The 23098-nt window shown below is 38.8% G+C and overlaps 1 protein-coding gene across 7 annotated transcripts in view; it reads left to right on the top strand.

Moving 5' to 3' along the window:
• Positions 1 to 23098, top strand: part of LOC129771366 (phosphatidylinositol-binding clathrin assembly protein LAP) — a 70450-nt gene that overhangs the window by 4736 nt on the left and 42616 nt on the right. For all 7 annotated transcript variants that reach the window (XM_055774930.1, XM_055774934.1, XM_055774932.1 and 4 more), the window contains exons 2-7: positions 1642 to 1784; positions 1842 to 1917; positions 2037 to 2057; positions 10649 to 10873; positions 10934 to 11127; positions 11181 to 11317. In XM_055774930.1, coding sequence (XP_055630905.1) covers positions 1642 to 1784; positions 1842 to 1917; positions 2037 to 2057; positions 10649 to 10873; positions 10934 to 11127; positions 11181 to 11317 — 796 coding nt within the window. The remainder of the gene's footprint in view (positions 1 to 1641; positions 1785 to 1841; positions 1918 to 2036; positions 2058 to 10648; positions 10874 to 10933; positions 11128 to 11180; positions 11318 to 23098) is intronic.

Below are 23098 nucleotides of genomic sequence, written 5' to 3'. Positions count from 1 at the left end.
GTAAAGGGAACTACACTCTGTCCAACTTCTATAAGACCAGCTGCTTTGTGTCATTGTAAACAAACAATACTACTACCATACACTGCATGACTTTCATATGTGTGTGTCCAAGTGCTGAGCGTAAACGAATGTTTTTGTATTTTTCAAGTGTCAAGTTTCTATAAGATGAGTTACATTTTCCTTTGTTTTAGTTGTTTTTATCAATAAATCTGGAAAACGCCAAAGAGAAAGGGGCTCACGGAGAGAGAAGAAAGACAACTCTCTGCATTTCACCAAGAAAATAATGGTATCAGATAAATTACTCGTCGAATTGGACAATTCCATCAAGTAGTGCTCAATCATTTTGCGAATCCTCAAGGGTACGGTAAGAAGGAAAGAGCTCTACCGACCGGGATAAGCGGTAAATTGCTAGAACAGCTTCGAATACCTCGAAATCGCTTATGCAAATAAAGCAATATTTCAATTCAAATGTTACTCGGGTGACATTTCGTCAAGTTTAGGTAAAAAACCCTCATATAAAGAGGGCTTGAACGGTTAAAGCTTTTCATTTTACACCATCTCACATCGGAAGACGTCTGAAATTTGCCAAAACTCACATGAACTTACAGTGGGACATGGTATGTTGTGACAAAGAATGTTTCCAAAATGATACATTTTGCATTTTCTTCAATGTATAGGTTATCTTCACTGACGACAACAAGTTCAATTTGGATGGTCCTGGTGGTTTCAACGGGTACTGAGTTAATTAACGTAAGGAGGAACAGTATTTTTCAACCAGGAATTTTGGTGGAGGCTCGTGCATGGTTGTTGAAAATATTAGGGGGATCCTTGTACGCAGAATCTACACTGAGGGAAAACGGTACACCACGATTGAAGAGCTCAAGGTCGCAATTTCGGAAACATGGAAAAAAAATCAGAAATCCGTTCAGCAGAATTTGATAAATAGTATTCCTGCACGAATTCTCAGTCGAAATGGCAAGGTTGTCAAATATTGAATGTAAATCAGCCGATCGTTTTTCATTGTTAATACTTAGATTTTGAAGTGGTCTTATAGAAACTGGCCAGCTTAAATTATCACATTTAAGCACAATAAATAAACAAAAGAAACTCTTTTGAACGAAATTGATATTAAATATACTTTATTCTAAGCATTCAACAATGTGTGAATGTATCTTGTTGAAATTCTAACTGTTTATGTAGCAACGAAATAGAACCAGGGTGGTCTTATAGAAGTTGGACAGAGTGTATAAATAACGTCTTGCAACTTTTACCAAAAGAAATCAACGAGCGTTCGTTTTATTTGAGAACAAGACAAGATATCTTTTCATTACAAGGTAGCAACATTTAATTTTATGTATCCGTGTGTGGGTTACCCACAAGTTAAATTACTCGATGGTCCGATCTTATGAAAATGAAATTGTTCTCTAAGGGGTTGAGAATACATTTGACGTTAATTTCTAAAAATAAAGATCAACCAGGGCTTTAGTTTTTTTAAATATATAATAAATCATCAATAAATAGATAAGGCTTTCAAAAACTCCGATTCATACAACATTTATAAATTGAAAAAAATAAAAATTTCTTTTCTTGAATACTGCAAACATCACAATCATAATTTAACCCTCTTGGTTGTAATTCCAGATCTAGTTCACTGCACCAATGAACCTAACGTTTCAATCCCTCACTTAGCAAATTTACTTGTCGAAAGATCGCAGAACACTAATTGGGTTGTCGTATACAAAGCTCTGATTACGACGCACCATGTGTTAGCTTACGGAAATGAGGTATATTTTGTTAAAATAAAAAGTTTGTAATGGCTTTCAGCTATTGGTGTTTTACAGAGATTCATACAGTATCTAGCGTCAAGCAATTCTTCTTTCCAGTTGAATAATTTTCTGGACAAAGGCGGTGTACAAGGTAATATTTTCTACAGCAGTAGTTAATTGTAGTATAAGAACACTGTTTATCATTAGTGCATCGGAAATAGTTTCTGAACAAGTTACTTATAACAATATGTTTTATTTTTTCATTCAAAGGTGCTGTGGGAGCGAGAATGGGTAAGTTTTTGTTACAAAATTGCAATTCAATATTGCTAACAAGACAGATGATTGCCTCATTGTGTTGATCGTAGAATACCATTTTGTTTTCTATTCTTCCTATTTTGTATTTGATGTTTCCGAACGTGTTTAGTTTAGTACAATCGGGTTACACTAGGTCAGCGGAACTCAACCTTTTTCTCATAGGGGCGACAAACACGTGTAAGCCATGGTGTCGCGGGCCGCAAAAAAATGTAGGAGGTTGTATTCAGCACACGACCGCATTGTTGACATAGAACTATGCTGTAGTTTAATTCAAGTCGCTTGTTTATAACTGCGGGTATTATTTTATAATGCTACGAAAATTTTGAGATGACCATTCTACCAGTTTGGTCGCCCTAAAATGTTTTTATTGTAGATTCATTTGACGATAATTGTTTGATGATTCATTCTTGTGCTCGCAATACATGCTTGAGATAAGCGTAGCTGTCGTCCTTAGTGGAGAAAGTTTTGCTACTGGCAAGCGAAACCAAACAACATATAAAATTTCAGAATGCCATTCACTTTCTTGGTGACTAAATAAACGAAATAAACTCTATCTGTCAATCTCAACAACCTCAAAAAGAGTAGCACTGCTTCATTATGATCAAGATTAGCGCAAATGCAATCCTAGTTGAAAGCAGTTTTGCGACTGGCACGCGAGCCCAAATAATTTTTTTGGTGCACAACCTTAACACCTGCTTCACCATAGCGTATCAGGTTCATTGCATTCATGACAGAAAACAAACAATGTTAACTGCTTGGAAAAAGGCTGAACAATATTCATATGTTGGAATGTCTGTCTGTCTGATTCTTATGGATTCGGAAACTACTGAACCGATCGACATGAAAATTGGTATGTAGGGGTTTTTGGGGTCGGAGAAGGTTCTTATGATATTTCCAGATGCCGTCACATCGTTACATCTCTACAAATGGGGTTTGAGCGTAGCGAAGATACAGTATTATTACGTACGGGTTATGAGGCACGTACGTACGCATACAAATATCCATATATCGATGGCTTGAAGCAACTAAATATACACACACTTATCTCCTTTTTGTGGTCTTCTCAACAGAAGCCCTTTCTGTTAATATTGCCAGTTTAGATTAGCTTAGCTGTCATTCTTTGTGGAGAGAGTTTTCCTACCGTCATGCGAAACCAAATCACTGATAAAATTCCAGAACATTTATTTTCTTGGTGAGCTGACGATAGCCTAGCTTGATGTTTCCCCACACAATTGTGTAGCTCAGAACCTTAATGCAATGGCGTCAGTTTGTTATGCCAGAGATATCATGCGAGTGAGTAATTTAGTCGCGTCCACAGCTCAATCCGAAACGAAGACATGTGATGTCGCAAAATAAGGAAGAACAAGCGATATTCATTACTTCGAATACAGAACGATACTGAAAGTTCGCCTTCCTTCCTTGCTTGAGACTTTAAACTTCATCAGTTCATTCGTCTCTAACCTTCTGAAAGGCCCTTGGAAAACTTTACTTTATCCATAATATTACTCCTCCATCCACATTGCCTTGAGAAATCCAAGATCCCCAAATTATTTACATTGTCCCAAATTAAACTACTTATCTAACTGGAAATAAATACATCTACCCTAATCCTAATAAAGTCAGGTAGCATAATCATACAGATTTTGTATTATTCCGTGTATTGAGAGAGCACAACTCTGTTCAAATTTCATACAATTATTATTGATAACTTCATCCAAGGTTTTAATCCCGGCCAGCTGATGTATCTCCGAATTTCGCGTTATGGGAGGAGAGTTTAGAATCATACGAAAAATTTTGTTTTGTATGCGTTGAAGTTTTAATTTGTGTGTTGGAGCACAGCACTCCCAAACGGGCATCGCATATGCGATAACTGGAAATGTTATTTGTTTGTATACTGCAAGTTTATTCGTTAGAGATAATCGAGAGTACCTATTGATCAGGGGATACAATGACCTGATTAAAATGTTGCATCTTGTGTCTGTTTTGTCAATGTGTGCTCTGAAGGTAAGCTTTCGATCGAAAGTTAAACCCAGATACACTACTTCTGAAGACCATTCAATACTATTGCCATTAAGACTGACTGTCATATTTTGAGGAGGAACAAGCTTTGGAGTGTTCTTGTGGGGAAACAATATGACTCACTTTTGCCAACTTCCAACTCGAGAGGAAGTAGCCAAGTGATAGACATCTGTTGAAGACAGAAGTCAGGATTTCATATATGCTGCTACTAAGATGTTTCAACTCAATGTTAAATATACTATCGAAGCCGGGGGCCTTCACATTCTTCAACGAGCGTGTAACCGAGATAATTTCATTCTCTTGAGGTACAGAATGGATATTGTCAATAGCTCTTACAGTATAATTCATCGAAGCTTCAAATGGACTTGTAATGTTCTGGTAAAGATTGTGTGAACTAGCGAAATGGTTGCCAATTGCATTAGCGATTTTTTTGTTACGGATATCAATCATTCTGGCCTGGATAACCTTGGTTAACTGATTATACTGTCGTTTCCTCCCTCGAATACCAGTACCAGTACCAGTGGTTGCTTTCGATAGAGGTTCCGAAGTCTAATCAAATGTTTAGTAATGGAATCAAATTGAACAGAGTCACTCACCTGAATCGTTTCTGAGATGTGGTTTCGACGAACCTCAATAACTGCAGTTTGAATAGAACTGACTGTTGCTTCGATATCTTCGGGAGATTCAAGAGGCTGATCGTGATCAATGTTGTTATCAATAGGAGATCCACCCAACTCGCACGATGATAGTTCCGTCTACATTGTGACCTCCTGACTACGACATTCACTCCCAATTCAACCATCACTGGGAAGTGATCCGAACTCAACTCGTTAAGGGCAATAGGATCACCGATGTGGCGATCCATGTTGATAATAAAGAAATCAATTATGGAATGTATTCCAGAACGAGAAATGCGAGTGAGTGTTGCTGGACTAAGAATCCTGTAGTGCCCACACTTAGATCATCATTTAGAGTCATTCCATTTTGATTCCTCCTTTGGTTTCCCCAGGACTGATGTCGAGCATTAATGTCCCCGCCGATGACGTATTTCGACTGCCTTCGTGTTAGCTTGATGATATCGTTCTTAAGAAACAACGTTGAGCCGTCTCTGATCGACGTCTGTTTAGGATAGTAGACCGCAATCACGATAATAGGTCCAATCGATGTTGTGATTTCCGCCCCTACAGCTTCGATGATGTTGAGTTTCAGGCACGGCAAAAGTCGATATCTGATGTTACTTCTGATGGCTAAGGCAACACCTCCTCCACCAGAACCAATACGATCCATTCTCAATAGACGATAATTTGGAACCCGAAGGTTAATATTCGGTTTAAGATGCGTCTCGGTAACGATAGCTACGTCGATGCTGTTTGTCACTAAGAAGTCAGTGAACTCGATGACCTTACTCTTGAGCGAGCAGGCATTCCAATTAATTAGCCTGAGAGATGACCGATCCATGGTTGTAATAAAAATGTAACATGACTTGCACTTGTTTCTGTTGGTTGCGACAGCATCTAGTCTGTCGATCTAGTTCTAAAAACAGGGTTGCAAGTTCTTGCATGCTGTAAAGATCCTCAGAAGAATGAGGTGAAGAAGTTGACGTAGATGGTAACCCAATAGCTGTAATCTTACTATAGCTCTGTTGCTCCTTTTTAGGCTATTCGCTAAAAGAGGCCGTTTTTGGGACGACCTGTAGGGAGTGGAAGAGGAGAAAGAATAGGTATTTGACGAGAAGTTATCGAAGGAAACTCTTTTACCGTCAGTTCCGGAACCTTCTATCTGTTCTGGTAAATTTTATCCGTAACCTGCTTCCGGATGCGTTGGAAATCCGTACGTTTTATACAGCTACGGCTGGTGGCTTGGTGATTTTCGCCACAGTTAGCGCACTTGCGAGATTCTTCCTCTGGAAGGCTACAAGCGCTTGTTGGAAAACAACGAGTTTTCATGTGCCAATTTTTTGTTCAGTGATTGATTGACGTTCCGATTTTGGGGTTTGTATCGGTCCCATTGTACCGATATGTTAAAAATGGCCTTGATTTCCCTCAGACGTGTGATGTTGGTCGATCCTTTTTTAATGTGGGTCAGATACAAGACATTGGAAATTGTAGACTATGAGATTGCTCGAGTTCCTTCTTGATGTCCTCCGCTTCAATTGCAGGAATACCTCGTAGTACAACCTTAAATGGTTTTTCGAGAGGTATATCATGAGTGTAAAACTCATGATTGTTCTTTTCCAGATACGTTCCAATAACTTTGTATTGTTCCAAATTGGGACAGGTCGATGTCGTTTGATGGTGCCTTGTGGTATGCCTTGGTCGGTTGACCGTGTTTTCCCCATTATCGTAGTCCTCAAGGGCAGACAGGTGGTTGATGAATCGCAGGTAGACAATCTGAAAAGAGAAATAAATAACTTAAAAAAAGGTAATAAATAGAGCTCCAAATACGTCCGTCTCTGTCGGTGTCGGTGACGGTCGGTGTGGAATTGATGAAAGTTTTTCTCAGCGAGATCCACTGCTTATACTCTAGGTAAATATTCCCCTTCGTTCTTCATCTTTTCCTTTGTTTTGAGACTTTACATCTTACGATTTCCCCTTCGTTGCTCGTCGATAAGTTGCTCGTTATTGACAGCTCTGTTCGGGAAAGCACACAAATGGACAGAACAAATGTATGGGAAAATGGGAATCCTTCCAATTTTCATCAATTTAAACCAAATACAGACTTTGGGATTGTAATGTATAGCATATCAAACAAATCTTAAGGAATTTCTGATTCGTTTGGTATGTAAATCACCAAAATCCGTTCGCGGTAGAAAAAGTTATTAACGTTAACTTGATTTCATAAAAACGTGACCTGCTTTCTGATTTGGCCCCCCTAATGAAAGGCGAAGTTCTCCGTCAAAAACAAAATAAAGAAGAGTGGTGTCCATGCCAAGCCAGAAGTTGAAGAATGAAACTCGTTAGTACAAACATTTGGTAGCACTGACAAGGACTGATGAATGAACTCTTTTACTGAGTGAGCGTTTCGCGATGCATTAAAACGTCAATTTGCTGAGAAAGTCTGATGGTCTGAGAAAGCCTCTATAATTCAAAACATCATCGTTACACCAATAAACCTGAACACACTCCCAAATTCACAGAAGTTCTCTTGCCGTAAAAATCATACAAATAAATTCGCTGATTACGCTGATTATTTAGGATATTTTTTCGAATGCATCGAAATTATCAAAATATCTCCCGAACGTTTTGGCCCTGAAAAGGACCACTAAAAGGATTTATGTGGTTTTACGAAGCAGTCGAAGAAGGTGAATCATGATTCATTCTTGTTCTCGTGGGAACAATATACAAGATTTGTGAGCTTATTGCCAATGCACGATATGCACTCAGTATGTATCGTGAGTGTTCTTCTCGTGCTAAACACAGTGCAACCCGAAATGATATCATATTTGTTCTCTCACCACCGATATCTATCTAATAACACATGAAATCAACAATTCGTACACCCAAAGCTAATTTTTAGCACATCTTTTGACATCATAATTTATAACATTAAGTGAGCTTAAAATTCACAAAAAAATGCTACCCTCCCATAATGGTACATCATTTGTATAATACATATGCCATAGTAATATAAGAGCATATGAGAGACAAGAGACACATTGCGAATAAGCACGCATTAACTCTTTTCGCATACTTTGCCACATACATGCTCCCGTCCGAAAAAGATACTGGTTCACGTTTATGCTCTCCTATTTATTCTTCGAAAACACTCCACTTTTGAGATTAACCTTCATATTATGATGTGGTGTAATATTATCACGCATTACGCAATAGCACCAGTAGCTATGTGGATGGCGTAGGCGTGCATTCCAGCCGGCTTATGTTCGATCCCTGCTTGGCATCTTTGGACTTTTTTGGGCTGACTTTCAGTCTGAGTGAAATAGTGATCCCATACATACAAACATTTCAAAACTTTTGAAAAATATGCTTTTATTTTATCATTCCCCCCTTCAGTACACGAAGAAACATTTTTCTATCGATATTGATATTTTTTCTGTCTACGCTAGTTTGGGATGTGGTAACGTGGGAAAATCGACGACATGCACCAATCGCAAATATTCGGCTTTATTCCCGTTTCCACTTCACGGTGGAAACGAAATGAAGTGTATCAGCGATGACAACGGCACGGTGTCGAAATCTGGATACGAAATAATTTTACCACTAAAACTTATCAAATTATCTTCAGATGAAATTTTGGTATGAGATTATTTTACCACATGAAGAAAGCAAAGTTTTCCATTCACGTTGGACACAAATTTGAAACGAAAAAGTACATTTTCATTGATAATTTTTATTTGAAAAGTGCTCATTCTGCATGAAAACCCATCATTATCTTTGTCGCTTAACTAATTCGTAAAACGTAGTTCAATGGCGTGCCATTCATATCGTTTTCACCGTGAAGTGTATTCAAGAATCAGGCCCATTAACTTCGATGGGTTTTTCACCCTTACGCTACGCACGTCGTCTATAGGCGACATTCGCCCGACGACCTGTGTGTACGAGTGTCGTCTATAGACGACATCCGCGCGATGAACTGTATGTACGGGCGTCGTCTATAGACGACAACAGGGTGATACTGCACATTGATCACACCAGCGAGATATGCATACTTTTCAGTAGCACTCCGACGGAACACGCTGTCGTAGTGAAAGAGTTGAGCATATTTATAGATTTTTGTTATTTCGAAAGCTTTTCGATACTGGTTTGAAAATTTGTTGGGTCAATAAGTAACAAACATCACTCATCACCTATTATATTTCGGAAGTGTTTGGCACACCATTTCGTTCGTCCGGCAAAGATATTAACGATCAAATCCTTGCACATCCTTAACGCTCATGTTTTCAAAATTTAAATCTACCACCTAGTACAGATGATGTGGTGCACAAATACAGCAGCACTTTCTACCAGGCGGAATGAGAATCGACGCGGTGTCTCCAACGAACAAAATTGCACCACTGTTTGCGATATCTCTCGTCCGTTCTTCCTTCTATCGAGAAAAACAGTCTCGACATCAGCATTGAGAATGACTGATGTTTGCTAGCAGGAGCAAGTCTGTGACTTGAACTATGATGTTCATGGTTTCAACCTTTCTTTGCATGATTTTTTCTTTATTGGTGAAATAAACCAAGGCCCAGACACGATTAACTTAAAGTGAACTTGTTCTTTTATATAATTTTAGGGCATTCAATGTTATATGGAAATTTCCACCATTATGCGAAGAAGGCTTAGTTATACTTTAAAATTTATCAGTTTATTCGTATGTAGCCTTGAAAAATAGCAATTTGGATACTTAACTGAACTCTCGGCCTTGAGAAAGATCATTTGGAAAATCTCGCTGCCGTCTTGTCGCTAGCCTTAGCTGGATGAATGATGAAACGTGAAAGCTGTGAAATTGTGAATAGCTTATCTCAATACATTGAGGTTTTTTTTTAAATTGCTCTGACACTGGAGCTCAAGAAGCATTTTGTTCTCAATAGCCATAAGCATAAGCTTTTCGAGCCGCTCTCCTCTCACTGTTGCACACTCTGTCGCTTGAAACAAGAAACATTTTACTATTTGTAACAATTGGATAATGATATAACTATTGGAAGTTATTGGAAACAAATTGAATATGTTTACGCCGAATCTTTTCGTCTTTGTGTTATTTTTGTGCAATTTACGAGAAATATGTACAAGATAAAATCCGACTTTGTTACAGCTAAATGTAGTTTTAGAGCTTGAAAGTGAACTGCGAACAAACACTTTTTTGTTAATAATTCATCATTCCATATATAAAACGCGAGGAAATATCTTGAAACGATAGGAAGAAACATTTTTTAGTAGAAAAACTTACTTAAACGCAATTTATATTGATAAAAATGAATTAATTCAATATTGCACTACGATTCTGAATTTCCACCGTGGAATCGAGGTGTTGGTGAATTCACCATAGTTCACCGACTTCGACGAACGTGAACGTGAGAACAGTGGTGAATTTAGACATCAAAATATTTCCCCGTTCATGTTCACGTTCGAGTGTTCCAAGGCTTTTTATATTTGTATGTGTAACTGTTAATGTATGAATTACAGTTTGATATGCATACACATAGTAATACCGAATGTTTTACGCTAATAAAAATAAACCTTTCATTCTGGAATTACTACTGCAATACTACTTACCAAGGTTATCAGCCCTGCTTCTGATTGTTGCCTATATTCACGTATTTCATGTACAAGATTGATCTTAAAGTGCGTACGATGGACCACTTAGGCATCTACTGATAAGCATGATTGAAACTAATAAAATATTGCGTATTCTTCCGTAAAATAAAAAGCTGGGCGTGGAATAAAAAGCTGAACATCCCATTCTCTACGGAGTTAGTTTAGATATTTGAGCACCCGTCCTTCGAGGTCACTGAAAATGTCTTTTCTGTAGGAAGACCATGTAGTCATGTTACACGACGTTATACAAAAATGAATTCACCATTTTAATTTATATTTTTTTATTCCCAGGATATGATATGTCACCATTCATACGTCGATACGCAAAGTATCTTAATGAAAAAGCACTATCCTATCGAACGGTTGCGTTCGATTTTTGCAAATTGAAGAGGGGGAAAGAAGAGGGGTCGCTACGAGTTATGAATGCTGATAAATTGTTGAAAACATTACCTGTACTTCAAGCCCAATTGGATACGTTACTAGAGTTTGACTGTACAGCCAACGATTTAACCAATGGTACAGAAGCTGTAATATAACGAACTATGAAGAGAGAAATATATAATATGTTCATTACAGGTGTTATCAACATGTGTTTTATGTTACTTTTCAGAGATTTGATTCGGTTATTTGCTTGTTACAATGATGGTATAATTAATCTTCTGGAAAAGTATTTCGACATGAATAAAAAACAATGTCGAGATGCTTTAGATCTCTACAAAAAATTTTTGACCCGTATGGATCGCGTAGGAGAGTTTCTGAAAGTTGCTGAGGTTTGTTGTACATATTTCATATTTACATACAATTGATGGAATCATATTTGTAGAGTGTGGGTATCGATAAAGGAGATTTACCGGATCTGACAAAGGCGCCTAGCTCATTGTTGGAAGCACTTGAACAGCATCTGGCAACGATGGAAGGCAAGAAAGGATCAGCAGCGAACACTCCAACGCAAACAGCAAAGTGAGTTTATTACCATGTAATACTTTTATTCCTTTCGAACCCATTCTCTGTGATTTTGTTACCCGTTTTATTTGGCAGGATAGCAGATATAGATTTCTTAGTAGGATTTAATTCCCAAAAAAACGGGCATATATTTCCCATCAAATTTTAATTATTCTTCAGGTTTTCCCTGTCACAATATTATGTGCAAAATATTTTTCTGTTATATTTCGAACCTTTTGAATGATTAACAACACTTATGAGGTCTTTTTTAAAAAGCATCGCGAATTTAATTTTTTTGCGGCTACATACATTCGATTTTTGATTTTTTGCGGCATTTGTTCGTAAAAATCAAAGACGGAAAAAAACTGTTAAAAATTAACTGAACATTCAAAATAGTACGAGGTATGGCTATTAAATAACGAGACTGGTTACGAAAAAGGGTTATATTTTACAAATTATGGTACAACGATATGCTCCCCTTCAATATACTCCCCTTGGCTCCTAACACACCTTTCCATACGTTTTTTCCATTGTTCGAAACAGTGCTGAAACTCTTCTTTTGTGATGGCGTTTAAAAGCCGCGTCGCTTTTTCCTTCGCCTCTTCTACGGACTAAAATCGAGTACCTTTCAACACGGATTTGATCTTGGGTAATAGAAAAAAGTCGCATGGGGCTAGATCTGGCGAGTACGGGGCATGTTCGAGCACTGGAATGCCCTTATCGGCTAAAAAATGGCTTCACCGACAGCGCGTTGTGGGCAGGTGCGTTGTTGTTCGTGTTTTTCGTCACACATGATTTCCGACGCGCACTACAAACCACGTTCCATTCAAACCATTGCTGCTCGCAAACTGCTATAGTGTTTTCGTACGTTTATAGCAGACATTTCAAGCTACCGAACGCACTATTTGTTTTCCCCCTCACCCCTCTAGGGCGCCCTTCAGGCGCGCAGTCTCGTTATTTAATAGACATATCTCGTAGATCTAGTAAGCATGAGAGAGAGATATCGTACCAACATAACACTAATAAGAAAAATCGAAAATACAGTGTCGGACAAAACATTAAGACCGCAGCTCAAGCAAAAAAGAAACTGACAAAACTTTGAGAAAAAATAATTCAATCCAGTGGTTCAATCCATTTATAATAATTTATTTGCATTGTTCGAAGAAATTTATAACATTAATAACTGTTAGTCATTCATTGAAAAATGCGACCCGGCGACATATTCCGCCGGTTGAAATCTTACAGGGTGAAGAGGAATTTCATCTATATCACCATCTCTCGGTACTGGGAGACGGGCTCAGCCAAGGACCGTGGGACATCGCGCTCGGGCCAATTTCTTGATGATATAACTAAAGGCTTACTCTAAACAATCAATCGTGATAATAATTTCATAGTTATATCATCATGACATTGAGCATTTCAAGTTATTTATACAGAGTGTCCGAAATATGATTCAGAACGGTAATAGGGGTTACTATTTTCGATAGATAGTTCTTTTACCTTTAGATAATTGAGGAATATGATAATCATGTTGAGTGTATTTTTATGGAAAACAAATGTTTGGAATGTTCATAAATTACAGTTCCCCTAAAAAATCAACGATATTGATTGATGAGATTTTGCAGAAAATAAAGTATTACTTATAATATTTTTGACGTACGAAACGTTTTTATGAAATAAAGTTAACGTTATTAACTGTTTTCACTGCGAACGAATTCTCATGATTTGCATACCAATCGAATCGGAAATTCTCTAAGATTTGTTTGATGTGCTATACATTACAATTCGCTAATCTCTAAACGGTTAAAATTCATGAAAACTGGAAGAATTTCCTTTTTCCCATACATTTGCTCTGCCGATTTGTGTGCTCACCCTACCCGTATTTCGAATGCTTATGACTCGAACCTTTCTTCATAGATCGGAAAGATGTTTGCATCAATTGATAGGAAATATTCCTACGCGCCTATCACAATTAATAAAAAGTTTTTTTTACATGAGACGAACAATTGAACAAATGTAAAATTTCAAGCGTTACCTAAACGCCTTAACTGCCAAGTTTTGATTGGCCCGATTTAGGGTTTCTCCAACACAGACTTCAAAATCGATGTACATGTGGAAATCCGCTTTGCAAATATACAAGCAAGTCGGGGATATTTTTGTTCCCATCGAGCTGTGTTTCCCTAACACGGACTACAAAATCAATGTGCCTGGGGGAATCCGCTTTGCAATTACATGCAAGTCGGGGGTATTTTTTGGTGTTGAAAACTTTTGTTCTCGCTTGTCGTTGTGCAGACCGGAATATGTTTCCCTAAAACGAGAAGCCTTGGAAAATCGTTATTTCAGATATTAGAGATGGAAGAACTTTCGCGGTTCGAAAACTACGTAAACATGAGATGTGCAATAATTTCAGAGGGAAATGTAAAATACAATGATCGTTTGACAATTTTTCCGTTCACATATTTTGGTAGTCCTAGGTATCATCTCAAACGTAAAAAGATGTTCATCAAATTTATTTGTAACGAAGAACATAATCTATTACGTTTTCGTTTTTTCTTTAATTACCCCTCCTATACTCGATTATACGGTTGCACAAACCGAGAATCCAGAATTCTGTTTAGAGGAGGCTGAATTTTAAGTAACTACTAAAAGAGTTGAAGAAAAAATATTTTCAGGAGTTTTTTTCATTTAATTATATTTTTTTAACTTAACACTAGGCTTACGAACGTTTTTATATACCTATCTCTACGAACACCCCCTAAAGTTTGACCACCCCTGCTCTATAGGATTCAGACCCGGTGACTGCGCTGGCCACTCCATGACGTCGACTTTGTTATCCTGGAACCACTTTTTTGCAGTCTTGGCGGTGTGCCTCGGATCGTTATTCTGCATGAACTGTCATTTCAGGGGCATCTCCCACTCTGCGTGTGGCAGCATAACATCGTTTAGGAATTGGGCGTAGAGGTACTGAACCATGATCTTATCCACCCAGAACAGGGGGCCAACTACGTACCTGGAGAAGCACCCCCACATCATAGTTTTCTCTCCTTTATGCTTGAATGTCTTCGTGGTATACTGGGCATGTAAGCGCAGCCTATTGGGCAATGATTTCAAGTGTTTCCGTCCGAGCTTATGAGGTTTACCTTTGTCTCATCCGAAAACAGTATATTTCGCCACAGCTTTTACTTCTCCGGTCCGATCCAATCGAAGTGGCTTCGCGAACTCCAGCCGCGCCTTCAGATGCTTCGGCGTCAGCATTGCGACCTTCAGGTGGTTTTCACCGCCTGGTCCCTGCTCCACCAATTCGAATTCGAGAATTAAAATCTTAAGTACTTGTTTACATGATAAATACTTACCAGGATCCGAAAAACACAAAATACCACCGAGAAACAATAATTTTTGACGTAGGACTACGTCTAACCTTTCAATATAGGGGCCCATTTCAATATTTTGGTGGAAGAAAGAATTCCCTACTTTCCTATACATTTTGTTTGCACTCCCGTAGCAAACAGCTATTCATTACAAGCAACCACGGGTACGGGCGAACCGTATGCACAAGGCGAAGGAGGGATACTAAAAAGAGATTATAAATAAATATAGGCGGTCGCTACAACGTTAACTATATGGCTATATAAAGTGAGCAATGGTGGGGCTTGGTCATATTCTATCATCGGACGCCAAGCAGGAAATCCGCTATCTTGGAATTGATTTTCAGCATAAGAGATGCTGCATTTGCCGGGGATGTATGCGGTGCGATACCGCAAGAGTGAGAGACAGGAGTTTCAATGGGATGTGGAGCAGGAGAGCTGGAGCCTATCGAAGGGTGTTAAAAGCGATGGAAGCGTCGCGCCTGGTGAATGAGTGGTTAATCGCGCTCGATTTGATAGAATGCTGGAGTTTTTAAACGGTTTTATTTAGCTGTGACATATTTGTATGTTTGTATGTAACATGTTTGTCTATGGCGCTGTACCGCAATAATTGAAATTTGACCCCTTTCCTGTTGACCGGTTGATCTGAAATTTGAAACACACCTTTATCTCTGCAGTCATTATAAAACTGCATATTTCATGAACTTGAAAATCCAAGATGGCAGCCGCTACAAAATGGCGGATTACATATTCTCTCAAAGCCCCATCGATATGGGTCCCTTGGTGTAGTCCTACGTCTCTCCGGTTATGTCCCCGGCAACACCCACCCGTCTTTTTTTTTCAAAAATCCGTCGAAACAACACTCGAAACAACCGAAACAAGCAACTGGTCCTAAATTTTGTCGTGTCATTTTAGTATGCTTGAAACGCATTTTTTCATGAATGACTATTGTATTAACTACATCTTTATATATAAAAGAGAGTTTTTCCCACGTACGTATAACTCATCATCACCGCTGATCGGATCTACGTTGTCCATATATTTTGTGAGTTTGTCTTCACCCAAATTAGAATAATAGTGTACTTTGGGAAATATTTGAGATGATCAGAAAAATTTGAAAAAAATTACTATGCATATCTTTATATATAAAAGAGACTTTTTCCCACGTACGTATAACTCATCATCACGGGAGAACCGCTGATCGGATATACGTCTTCCATATATTTTGTGAGTTTGTCTTCACCCAAATTAGAATGATACAGTACTTTGGAAAATATTTGAGATAATTGGAAAAACTCGAAAGAATTAACTATGCATATCTTTATATATTAGGCTGTCAAAAAAGTCCTGCGGTATTTTTTTTGAATTTTCATTTGTTCATAAAATTAGTTACAATCATCTGTTTTAAGTCAAATATGCGCCTTTTTGTTCGATGACTTGTTCCCAACGAGATGCCAAGTTCATAATACCCCTGTTATAGAAGCTCGCTTCCTTATTGGCAAAAAACTCGGATAGCCAATTTTCACAGGCCTCTTTTGTGGCTAACTTCTGACTACCTAGCTCGTTCGCCATGGACAAAAACAGGTGGTAGTCACTTGGTGCAAGGTCCGGACTATACGGCGGATGCAAAAGAACCTCCCATCCGAGCTCCCGGAGCTTCTGGCGCGTCACCAAAGAAGTGTGTGGCCTGGCGTAGTCCTGATGGAAGACAATGCGGCCTCTGTTTATTAAAGATGGCCTCTTCTTCATGAGTGCTATCTTCAAGCGGTCCAGTTGTTGGCAGTACAGGTCCGAATTGAGCGTTTGGCCATAGGGAAGCAGCTCATAATAGATTATTCCTTGACAATCCCACCAAACACACAGCAGAACCTTCCTGGCCGTTAATGAGGGCTTGGCCACCGTCTGAGCCGCTTCAGCGGGCTTCGACCACGACCGTTTGCGCTTCACGTTGTCGTAAGTGACCCACTTTTCATCGCCAGTTACCATCCGCTTCAGAAACGGGTCGATTTTGTTGCGATTCAGCAGCGATTCACATGCGTCGATACGGTCAAAGATGTTTTTTTTGCGTCAACGTGTGTGGCACCCATACATAGAGCTTCTTTGTGAATCCAAGCTTCTTCAAATGATTAATAACGGTTTGATGACTTATCCCCAGCTCTTGGCCGATGCTATGGCTGCTACTATGCCGGTCTTTCTCGGCTAATTCAGTGATTTTGTCACAATTTTCGACGACAGGCCTTCCGGAGCGTGACGCATCTTCGACGACCTCTACACCAGAACGAAAACGTTGAAACCATCGTTGTGCGGTGGAAATGGAAACTGTATCGGGTCCATAAACTGCACAAATTTTATTGGCAGCTTGAGATGCATTTTTGCCTTTGTCATAGTAGTACTGTAAAATATGTCGGATTTTCTCTTTATTTTGCTCCATATTTGCGACACTATAACTCACGAACAACTTAACCAAACAAAACACTGTCAAGGACTATATTATAGCGCGCAAAAATACATTTCCAACAAGCTATAGTATGACTCGATACAATGAATACAACTAGAACTACGCGCTTACAACGACACCTCGCGGAAATACCGCAGGACTTTTTTGACAGCCTAATATAAGAAGGATATTAAAAATAAAAAGGGAAAATTCGAAAATAAGAGGTACGCATATGTATGTTTCGTTATGAAAATCATCATTTAGATCAGTTTGACAGATCTGAACGATAACATACAAACTCTCTTGAAGTATATTCGTTATTTTTACCAGCCAAAATATTCCATAGAAATACATTATATGGCAGAACAACGTTTGCCGGGTTAGCTAGTATGTTATAAATTTCTTCGAACTATGCAAATAATATAAATTTCTTCGAACAATGCAAATAATAGCGTCCGTTATTGTGTCGGAATAATACCGTTATCGGTTTCGGTGAAGTGATTGTTTCGCCCTAACGGGGTTTCCAATATTGCGAGAGTGAAGTGATAAGCAATCACCACCAGCGGGAGGGAGAAGTCCTCCACTGCGGGCGCTGTGAGCGTGTGCCGTTCTATCGTCATCGTATTGTGGTGCGATACACCATTGCTGTTGTGCCGAGCGATCATCATGTGATTCGATTGGAGCACAGTTACAAATCATCCGCACTGTGCGCTTCAAGTATATTAGTATATATATTAGATTAAGGATTAAAAAAAAGTATAAGGGGCTGTCCACATACCACGTGGACAACTTTAGGGAGGGTGGGGGTTACGAATATGTCCACGCTTGTCCACGGTGAGGGGGGAGGGGGTATACAATACATCCACGTGGACACTAATAAATATTTTAATATAACATACAGTAAAACCTGTTTTTGTGCGGTTTTTTTTGTGCGATTTTCTTTTGTTGTGCGATTTTTTTCGTGCGGTGTATGAATTGAAGCAAATTTGATGAAGTTATCGTCCATTTAGTTTTTTTTCGATGGTTTATATGCATTTCAGTGCGAAAAAAGCATATTTGCGTCTCAATTATCTACTCGTGAAATCATTCCCCTCCTCTCATCAAATGCTCTAAGTTTTTCTGAGATGATTTCTAACAGCAACACGTTTCGACATGCAACTAAAAGCACAAAACATCCACGCGCAACTGGAAAGGCAAAATGTCCCATCGCAAAGCAGGGAAACAAAATGAAATTGAACGGTGAACGGCGTGGATTTGAGTTATTTTCTTGGGGGAAACTTTTTTTATGCGGTCCCCATCTACCGCAAAAAAAAGTTTTTTTCAAAATGTGTACCGAGCACGATATTTTAAAGCTACTGGTGAAGTTTTGCACGTTTTTTTATGCGACTTTTTTGTGCGGTCCCTATCCCCCGCACAAAAAATTGTTTGCCTGTATATCTGTATTCAATAATATTAGGTTGGGGAAAAATTAATCCATTATTTTTGGGTGAAATTCAAAGCTATTTTAAAAATGCTTCGGACTGTCCGATTTGGGTTAAATATGAACCGTTTTGTACAAAAAAATTGTTGCCATTCTAAAGGTAGCTTCATGATGTCGCTATCATAGAGGTCTTGCTCCTTATCGGAGAAAAAACTCAAGTAATAGATTTCTACATTCTTCTTTTGATCCCAATTTCTCATCACTCTGGAAGTTCTGCAAAGCGAGAAAAAGGTGGTAATCGTTTGGTATCAGATCCGGAATATAAGGTGGATGCATTAAAATATCCCAAGATCTTAATTTAGTGCACTGCATGATGTCGCTATCATAGAGGTCTTGCTCCTTATCGGAGAAAAAACTCAAGTAATAGATTTCTACATTCTTCTTTTGATCCCAATATCTCATCACTCTGGAAGTTCTGCAAAGCGAGAAAAAGGTGGTAATCGTTTGGTATCAGATCCGGAATATAAGGTGGATGCATTAAAATATCCCAAGATCTTAATTTAGTGCACTGCACTAAAATAAAAAAATTTAAAAAAAACTTTTTTTTTAATTTGAAAATTTTTAAAAATAAATTGAGTTGCACGTATTTTACTGTTGCAGTATCGGCACCATAAACACCATTCGAATCGAATCGGGACGCTGACCAAGAATAACCCTCGGTATACGACACATCTAGTAGGTTTCTTACAAGCATTTATGTCCATGAGCACTTGGTGAAGCTTGATTACGTAAAACGCTACAATGTATGAGTTCTAAACTTTTCCAAAACCAAAACATTAAATGTGCGATTGCCATAATTTGCCATAAATGTGCGATTGCCATAATTTTTTAATGCCATAATCTCCATCAACAACTCGCTTTCTAAACGTAATGAAAACTTGCAGTTTGAAGCAAATCGTGACAGGTGAAGAAAAATATAATCATTTACAACAATGTTGAGCGAAAACAAAACATCTTTGAGGTGAGCGAAATGAACCATTATTAGATATAGGAGGAGATCTTGTGGGGTAGGTGGGAAATGCTGCACGACTACCCGCCAAAAATTCTTAGAGTTTCTTAGAGACGGATAGCTATCATCAGATATTGCGTCTTCTGATTATCACTTGTTCAGGCCGTTAAGAAAAAAATATTTAAGGTCAAGAATAATTGGATTGCTTAGTTTTTTGACGAGGAAACAAAGAAGTTCTGCGATTATGGATTCTACAAGTTGTATAAAGGATGACGAAAGATTGTGGAACAAAATGGTGCACATAGAATCGAATAAATGAAAATCTGAAATGTTTTGCTTTTGATTTTTTCCCAAAAATGGGCATGGTTATTCAAAGCAACTCAATATTTCCTAAGATTTATAAAGTTGAATGGAGAAAGATCATTTGTAGATGAAACACGAGGACTCATTATACAAGCTCAGACGAGGAAAGATTTATCAAAAATAAATCGAACTTAATGGGATTATGAATCTGCGGATCAGCTAAGTGAATGTCATCAGATGTTAGGCATTGACTTATATCTATTAGATTGACCGGCAATTTTATAGTTGAACTCGCGAAAACTACATGGGACAACAAAACATGTTTATATCCTCAAAGGCATGATAATATCCACATCTTGGAGGCGAATGAACTGCAAAGTTTAAAGCCTCTTAAAAACAAAGAAACAAACAATAATATCCACATAGATTATTATACACCTGCTGTCTTGTTTCTAGGATTAGTTTTTCTTCAATGTTTTCTAATAATTGAATTCCAATAACGAAGCACTTGATTTCATTGTCTGATTTTCATAAAACTCAAACAGTTTAGCCAGCTCGCGTAGATTTTTGATAGAAAATGTCCGAGATTAGATTCACGTGTTATATAAATATAATAAATGTAATAAACGTAAATATAATGTTAACATGTATAACATGATCATAACGTAAATGTAATTCGGAAGAAAACAAACAGCAATACTGGTTGTTATTCCCCCAAGCTGTTCAAAGAAAAGGGAAGAAACCGCTAATATTAATTAAGTTTACATCTTTATAATGCAAAAAAATAAGATGAAGAATGCCAACAAACATAAAATTGAATTTAGACGCAATTCAATTTTTTTTCCAAGAAATGGTAAAATGTCCACGTGGACTACAGGGGGAGGGACTTAGAAAATGTCCATGTTTGTTCACGGAGGGGGAGGGGGGGTGTCTGTAATCGTACTTTTTATGTCCACGTGATATGTGGACAGCCCCTAATTGTATATCTGCCATAATGGCAGAGGACGACGCCGTCCGACTCGTTTCGAGTAACTCTTGCTGGTTCCGCCCTCCCTGACTACGTTATGGTGAACACATTGTTGAGGCTTCCGCTGCGTCTCTTCGTGCCAAAGCCCATGACTTGCAACAAATGCAAGTCAGTTGGTCACACAGCAGATTACTGCGCCAACAAGGATCGCTGTGCCACTTGCGGAGAGCAACATGTGGGCAAATCCTGCAGTGCGACTGAACATAAATGTTCATATTGCGGGGGGGACCCCACATGTGCTCTCAGCTTGTGAAACTTACAAGAGTCGCTGGGAGAAACCGAAGCGCTCTTCAGAGGAACGCTCGAAACGCACTTTTGCGGAAATTTTAAAGAGCGCTTCTCCACAGGCCCAACAACGACAACATCCAATCTCCTCACACAATATCTTTTTCACGTTGCCAGTTGACGAAATGGAAGCGGACACAGCTAACGGGGGCACACCGTTTATTTCCCAAGGTAATCCCCGGCGCAAAAATGTGACCACTCCCAAAATTCAATCACAAGTTCCTCCGGAGATATCCCCTGTTAGCTTGCCTAAAAAATCGAGTGCAGCGGACAAGCAAAATCAGGTTCCTCCTGGCTTCCGTGGGAATAGTTCACCTTCGAATGACCCAGCACTCGAGGGGACGTCAAAAATCCCAACTGTACTTATTTTTCCGTTCAGCTCAACTTCTCAATCGGGATTTATAAAGTTCATTGACCTTGTGGCTCAAATTTTCACATGCTTTAATGTTTCCGACTCCATCAGAACCATTGTCATCTCAATGCTTCCAGTATTAAAGAGAATTTTGCAACAATTGATGCAAACATGGCCCCTCCTAGCAATGATTATCTCTCTTGATGTCTAATTTAAATACAGAGGTCGGAGATATCACTGTTTTACAGTGGAATTGTCGTAGTCTTATCCCTAAATTGGATACATTCAAATTTTCAATTCATAAGTTCAGTTGTGATGTTTTTGCTCTTTCCGAAACTTGGCTTTCTTCGCGAGATGATCTCTCTTTCCACGATTTCAATATTATACGCTTGGACCGTGATGACAGATACGGAGGGGTGCTATTGAGGATCAATAAGTGCCACTCATTTTTTCGAATTGACCTTCCACCTATTGGAGGGATCGAAGCTGTTGCTTGTCATGCAAACATCAGAGGCAAAGACCTCTGTATTGTCAGCTTGTATTGGCCTCCGAGAGCTGCAGTTAGCCGCAAGCAACTTATTGATATGTGCTCACTCCTTTCTGAGCCACGATTGATCTCGGGAGACTTCAACTTTCATGGAACTGCCTGGGGGGAACAGTATGCAGACAATCGTTCATTGTTGATATATGACCTTTGTAACAGCTTCAATTTGACCGTTTTGAATACTGAGGAAACAACACGTGTACCTAAACCTCCTGCTAACGCAAGTGCTCTTGACCTCTCGCTTTGCTCGAATTCACTATCCTTAGATTGTGTGCTCCCGTGGCCGAGTGGTTAGCGTCATAACTAACATGCCGGGTGTTCGGGTTCGATTCCCGTTCTGGTCGGGGGAATTTTTCGTCAAAGAAATTTCCTCCGACTTGCACTGTGATCACGCGTATTCTAGAGCTTGCCACTCAGAATGCATTCAAGGCGTGTTATTTGGCATAGAAATCTCAACTAAGTACTAATAAAAATGACGCAAGTAATACTACGTTGAGACGGCGAAGTTCCTCTAGGAACGTTAGTGCCATTGAAGAAGAAGAAGAAGAAGATTGCATGTGGAATGTAATCCAGGACACCAACGGTAGTGATCACTTGCCAATCAAAATTTCCATCGCCATTGGGTCGAATTCTTCTGCATCTATAAACATGGCATATGACCTCACAAGACACATTGACTGGAAAAACGATTGCTCTAGCCAACAATTCCAGAGATAGCTTACCTCCATTGGAGGAGTATAACTTCCTTTCTCGTTTGATCTATGACAGCGCAGTTCGCGCTCGAACGAAACCCATCCCAGGTTCCACGATTCGCCGAAGGCCTCCCAATCTATGGTGGGATAGCCAATGTTTATAGCTTTATGCTTTATGTAGAAAAATCGAATGCATTCAAAGCTTTTCGGAAACGTTTTGAACAGATCTAGTATGTGATATGAATTGTTTCCAGCAAAATAGGGGAAACTAGGAAACTTCATTACTATGCATAGTATTTAGTAGCACAGGGAACAAATATTTTACTCCTTATTTGATTTTCAATGCATATTGGATTAATTAATTT

This window comes from Toxorhynchites rutilus, chromosome 2 (assembly GCF_029784135.1).
Source record: "Toxorhynchites rutilus septentrionalis strain SRP chromosome 2, ASM2978413v1, whole genome shotgun sequence".
Lineage (NCBI taxonomy): Eukaryota > Metazoa > Arthropoda > Insecta > Diptera > Culicidae > Toxorhynchites > Toxorhynchites rutilus.
The sequence above is the reverse complement of the archived record's forward strand: the minus strand, read 5'-3'. Positions and strand labels throughout refer to the sequence as shown.